We start from the raw sequence: 6,589 nt of genomic DNA, 5'->3' as shown, positions 1-6,589 counted from the left end.
AAACACATGAAATACATTCCATAACAAGTTTTTCAAAACAAGATCTCCGTAATAAAATTTTCAAAACGCATACAATACATTCTAAAAGCAAACTTTTCACAATGATACCTTCTGCAATGCATTTTTCAAAACAAACTTTCCATAACACGTAAATGTATTCCAAAAAAGAACTTTTCAGAATGAGATTTTTTTTTGTTCTTTTAAGTGTGGCACTCTCCTTCTCTTCTTCTACAGTGATAATGGTACAAAGAACTTGCGGGGATGGTAGGGTGGCAGGGAGAAGCGCGCAGGACAAGTTGGTCATTTCACTCAATTGTGGGGGTGCATGTTCAAAAAAGAGGGTGCAGGAAGTAAAATCCAATTATCAAACGATGCCTCTTCTTTGTCCTCTAACTTTCTAAACTATTTAATGTCGTGTTTTCATCCAAATTTTTTGCTCTTTGATTTTAGAAAGCTCTTCAACAATTTTTTTTATAAAATAATTTTTTAAGACAAAATAGCCAGATCATGATCAAACATCCTTAAACACTAAAATGGAAATAAATGGAGCCTGAACCTTCATCCAAAGGTAAAAATGCACTCAGCTGTTCCGATTTTGATGAAACCAAACTTTAGGCAGGCTGCAAGATTAAATTAAAATCTTATTCATAGAGTATATTATCTGCAAGATTAAGCTTATATCGTTTCCTTACAAAATCATTTGAAACTCGATAATGCATTTGCACCACGACTAGATGATTCTGTGTTCAATAGAGTAGCTGATTACGGATGTGGCACACTAATCTTTCAACAACTCATCTACCTTATTTAACCAGATGTCATATATATCAGGGGAGAACAGAACAAAGTGCACCTGAAACAAACATTTAAACGCAGTTACATATTTTAAAACGTTAATGACATAAACACTTTCTTATATATTACAAAATTTATCAATCAAATTCCGACCTTTCAGATATAGCAATAAAGTATCTCGCCTCATCTCATACTTCTATATAGTATTTACAAGAGTACGTTCAGAACCACAAAATTTAAACATTTATACGTAAATACATATTCTAAACACCAAATCAAAGAATTTTCACCTTATTATATACAAAATTTATCAATCAAACTTTTAACCTGGGCTGCCTCGCCTGATCTCATAATTCTATAGAATTTACAAGTGTAAGGATTTGGAACCACAAAATTGGGAATTGAATTAAATAAATGCTATCTTTTCTGAAAAGTTACAAAGTAGGAATTGATTTGATTTTCAAACAAACTCCTAAATTTGAAAAGTTATGAAATGGGAACTGTTAGGACCAATCAGAGCAAGCACCTTTAATGGAAAAGGGTCAAAGGTGTATTATAGGAGGAAAGGGAATAGCTAAAAGGAGGTTAGGAGAGTTAGTTTTGTGAATCATTGTTTCCCTACTGTCAGAAACCTTGATTTATGCTACACATAATATTTCGCAGTAGAGTTTTAATTACATAATTAGGATATTTAATTATATTCCATACTTAGGAGGACAAATACTGAGAGTATATTTTATATTTATTGTAAAGGATATTTGATCCTAAATTATAAGGATAGATTATATCCTTCATAAATTAGGATTTTCCATTATTAAGCTTTTGTATTCTATTTAAGACAATTGCTCCTCCATGAATATCATCAAAAACAGGATTTCTAACATGGTATCAGCACTCTAAAATCCGTGGGAGCCAATTTAAACTCTTGCGCAGCATGCATTGCTGTAAAACCACACCCCTTTCTTTGCTCCTTTTATTCACCTTCGCAACTTGCATTCATGCAACACCACAACCCTTTATTTATTCCATTGTATTCCTTCTAAGTCTGCCTTGTCATACTTCAAACCTCAAAAAATGTCCTATAATCAAAGAATCCTTAACCAATCAGACAATTTGGGTAATGTAGAACTTTGTTGGAGATCTCACATCGACTAGAGATGAGGACATTTCATTGTATATAAGTGGGTGCAAACCTCAACCTCATGCCAAGAGTGACAGCTCGTGCGTGGGACATATTATGAGTGGTCCGATAATGGCCCGATAGCGAGTGGCCTGATACGTCCAACAAACACTCACTATGATAGGCTCGAAATGGCTCTGATACCATGCTAATAAGTGGACTTTAACAAACTCCATAATATTCAACCAAGCCTTAGGCTTAATGGGAAAAATTACCTGAAATGGTCCCACTTTGTCCAAACCATTTTAAAAGGGAAGGGAAAATCAGGTCATCTCACTAACAATCTCCATGGTCTTTAGATCCCAAATTTGTAGCATGGGCGGGACAAGGTAGATGCGATTGTACTATCATGGTTGTGGAATGCCATCACACCAGAGGTGGTTGTGGAATAGCTATAAAGAAAATTAGTCCAAAGTTGGAGATGTTGCCTAAATTTATGCGATTAAGATAAGAGTCTCTAATACAAAACAAGGGAATCACTCAATCGATGAGTATGCTCATACACTACAAAATTTGCGGCAGAAAGTAGACCATTATGAGCAATTTGAAGCAAAATGTAATGAAAATGCTGACCTACTCAAATGCTACAAGGAAAAGGACAGGATCTACAAGTTCCTCACATGAATAAATTAAACAATGAGTTTAACCATGTTAGAATTCAAGTGCTACAAAAGCAACTATCCTCACTCAATGAGACAATGGTTGTGTTTTGGGAAGAAGAAGCTCGTAGAGGAGTAATGTTAGAACCCCCATCAACTGAAAATTCAACCTTGCTTGTACAAAACAAGGGGAAGAAAGTTTGACAAGGGCAGATCACTTCATCTGGAAATGAGGTAGGAGGAATAGATATACCCAAAGGAGATAATAAGGACTCCCTTTGGTGTACCTATTGGAAGAAGTCACAACACACTCAAGACAAGTGCTGGATACTTCATAGGAAGCCTCCAAATCCAAACCAGAATTGGACACCTAAAGGAAATCAAGGAGAAATATGTGTAAATAGCAGGTAACTAGGATAAAAATTATTCTTGATATCTCCATAGTAAGTAGGAAAAAATATCTTCAAATTTTTTCTATTTATTTCAACATATTTTTTTTCAGTTTTGGTTATTACAAATAGAAATGGTGAGAATATAATTTGTGATTGATATCAATAAAATAATTCTTTATTTTTCAAGTTGGTATCAGAGTCCCGATCTTGGAAACCCTGTTTCGGCTGCCTTGTTAATCGCTATCAATGCCATTGTTCGCCATCATCGTTGAGGTTAGTGGTGGGACAAAAAGGCTTACCTTTTAGGTAGTTTATGGGAGACCTCCACCTTCTTCACTAAGTTTGTACCAGGAGAAACTTTAGTGGAAGTTATGGTTAAAGATTTATGGATCATGATGAAGCTTTAAAGCAATTAAAATTTTATTTGTAGAAAGCACCAAATCAGATGAAACTTTATGCTAATAAGCACAGAAAATAGCACTAATTCAGACATGGGGACTGGGTATATTTGAAGATTATCATAGGTGCACTACCACGGTTACTAGACTCCATCCTACACTAGCAGCCATATATCAGGGACCCTATTTGGTTCTACAACAAATTGGAGTAGTCAAATTCAACTTACAACTACCACAATAGTCTCATATACATCCTGTTTTCCATATTTCTCAACTTAAGAAAGCTGGAAGGCACCATCCAGTGGAGATAGAACTACCAGCAAAGTTACAAGGGGAGATCAACAATTTTAGCCTCTTCAAGAATTAGATAATCAAACAGTGAAGAAGAATAAAGAGGTAATTCATCAAGTGCCATGGCTGAACAAACCTCTAGAAGAAGCTACTTGTTAAGATCATTCAAACTTTACTATTCAATTTCCAGATTTCAACCTTGAGGACAAGGATGTTTTAAAAGAAAAGTGCACTGTTGAGAATGGGAGCAGGACTGAGCAGAAAGGGGAATGACTTTAATCCTCAATTGTAATTGGGGTTTTATTAGCTTTTGTTTTCTATCATTGGTGAATCTGATTTTTCTAGAGTGAAAAGGAGAGTGCTCCTTTTGAGGTTAATTTTGTTCACCCTGTTGTATTTTGATAATTGTTGCAAGTGTTGTGAATAAATACTATTCCTCTCAGTCACACTGTTTTGTAACAGAGAAATTCATATTGTGTTAGGACTTTTGCTTTTGGTTCTCCTAACAAAAAGGGTAACAGTTAGGTTAGGAATTTTATATTTATTCGTATCAGAATTCAGATAAAATAAGTAATGTCTTACCTCCTTAAAGTCATTAGGAAACTCTTTGATGGTAGAAATTGCAACTGTAGCAGCTTCATCAAACGGGTATCTGAAACAAAGCAGTGTTATACAATTGTAATGAAAGTCTTGTGTCTAAAAAAAAAATCAAAGGGAGCATTAGATTTGAGAGCTAACAGATTCAAATTGTTAGGTTTTGGAACAAATTATATTAGTCATCATAACAAATAGCAAGCTTATCGTATATTAAAAAGAAAGCTATTTTGTTAGAAATTTTAGTAGTATGTCTTGTTTCTTCTTCCAATAATCAAACTTTTGAAATGAAAAACCATGATGGAAATAACTGTGCTTAGAATTCCATCATGAAAGGCAATTACATCTCAGACAGTCAGGCTATGTTTCTAAGCTTTTTCACACTAGTCTTCTTTTGCCACATGACCAATATTGATGATCAACAAATGAAGAATGAGTAAATTAAAAAGGCATAGGGATGTTTGTTAGCATAAACTTACCCATAGACACCACATGATATGGCTGGGAATGCTATATACTGAATGTTGTTTTCTTTTGCAACCCTCAAAGTATTCCTGGAAATCAAATGACATTACAAATGTCTCAATCAAGTGTAATGACAACGAACCAAAACACAAAATGAAACATAAACATTTTCCTATTCAAAGAGGATGAAGAATAGCTGAACAAGTACATCTTTAAAAAAACCACCTGTAAGCACTCGCCAGAGAGGCAGACGGATTACTATCACTACTGTAGATTGGGCCAACAGTGTGAATAACATGAGAAGCAGGCAGCATAAAACCACTGCACATCAACAACTACAAGGTCTATGAGAGACAAGCAGAACTAGTTAAGCTGATTTTAGCTTTTGCAAATAAGCTTTAATTACTAAAAAAAAATAAGACAACTTTTCAATTCAAAAACTATTTTGACAAGCTCATCCGCATGTGCTAAAGCAGAACTCACAGTGTGATCCTTGCTTCCCCTGTTGGACACCGAACTCCGGGCCTAACTTCAGGAACAGTGCGGCACGCTTCAACAAGTTGTGGGCCTGCGGCCCTATGTATAGCTGAGATGAGAGCAGGGGTGACACCCATTAAAACTAGAGAAATGCTTCCCACATGCTATCTAGTACCCTCTTTCTAACACTCTCAGTGTGAAATTTATTGAAAATCACAAAATTGTGTGAATCCTCTTCTTATTTAATACTCATAATTTTGTAGTTTTCAATAAATTTTATCTAGAAAAAACATCAATTCCATCCTTAAAGTACTACTCTCCTATACACTCCTTAAAGTAAAATAATTATATGTTTAATCTCTTGAGTATTAGAAACCATGCTACACAGTCTCTAAATATTGAAATATCATTCAAACTAATCCCTCAATGCTAGTACAATATATCGAATTTAGAGACTAAACTGGTGAACATATTCAATACAGTAGGGACTGTTATATAATTCCATTATTTTAAAGCGTAATCACGATAGAAAGTAACGAATGAAGGACCAAATTGATAATTTATTTATAACATGAGTGTGATAGAAGAAGACCGTTAGAGCGCAGCAACAAGAGAAACAAACACCTTCATTTTTTTGCTAATAATTCACTGTATATAAAGCATCATCCATAAGAAACGAGTTACCTCCATCGGCACCACCACCACCAAGCATTCTCTCGTTCGCGGGATTTACCTGCAGGGGACGAGATCGTGAAACTCATTGATTCGACGAGCCATTCTTTTAGAAAAGAAAATATGAGAGAGGAAAAGTCACATACTATTGCGTCGGTGGAACCATCGATGGACCATTTGGTGATGTCCCCTTTCTGAATTACCAAAGCGCTCGATGCAGATAACGGGAAGCGAACTACGCCGCCACCGCCATTGGAAACCCTAGCTACTGCTGCTGCGTCCATTGCACACACACGGAATCTCCTCAGATTATATTTTGACTTTGAGTTTCGCCCAAAGTTGAGTAGGATCGGGAACCAGAGAAAATGCTGCACATTTGTCAACGGAAAGAGTTTGTTTCTTGAGTAGGTTTTTATATGCCATGAAGCAAAAGAAAATGGTTTATCAATTATTAATTGGTTATTTTTAAAAACAAACAAACTTTTTTTGAAAACAAAAATTGTTTTTCTAAACTATCTCATATTAACATAAAAAATAAACATATGTTTGTTAAGTTATAGGCCATTTTATTATAAAAAATATGGTTTAGATTAAAACTAAAAAGACGAACAAATCATTTTGAAGTTGAAAAAGTTATAAAAAATATTCATGAACACATTTTAAGCATGATTTTAATACAACACATCTAGTATTTGAGTTTGTATATTTAAAAGGGCCTAGTTGAAA

The 6,589-nt window shown here is 34.8% G+C and overlaps 1 protein-coding gene across 1 annotated transcript; it reads right to left on the bottom strand.

Annotated features, from left to right (window-relative positions):
- Nucleotides 1-593: 593 nt before the first annotated feature.
- LOC137813545 (uncharacterized) lies at nt 594-6,276 on the bottom strand. Its single transcript, XM_068615874.1, has 7 exons — nt 6,010-6,276; nt 5,876-5,924; nt 5,198-5,300; nt 4,940-5,035; nt 4,729-4,803; nt 4,238-4,307; nt 594-853 (listed from the first exon to the last, which is right to left on the bottom strand). The coding sequence occupies exons 1-7, from the start codon at nt 6,145-6,147 to the stop codon at nt 779-781; spliced, it is 606 nt and encodes a 201-aa protein (XP_068471975.1). The 5' UTR covers nt 6,148-6,276; the 3' UTR covers nt 594-778.
- Between the last annotated feature and the right edge of the window lie 313 nt (nt 6,277-6,589).

This window comes from Phaseolus vulgaris, chromosome 1, assembly GCF_000499845.2.
Source record: "Phaseolus vulgaris cultivar G19833 chromosome 1, P. vulgaris v2.0, whole genome shotgun sequence".
Taxonomy (NCBI): domain Eukaryota; kingdom Viridiplantae; phylum Streptophyta; class Magnoliopsida; order Fabales; family Fabaceae; genus Phaseolus; species Phaseolus vulgaris.
Note: the sequence above shows the minus strand (reverse complement) of the source record. Positions and strands in the feature narration are given on the sequence as shown.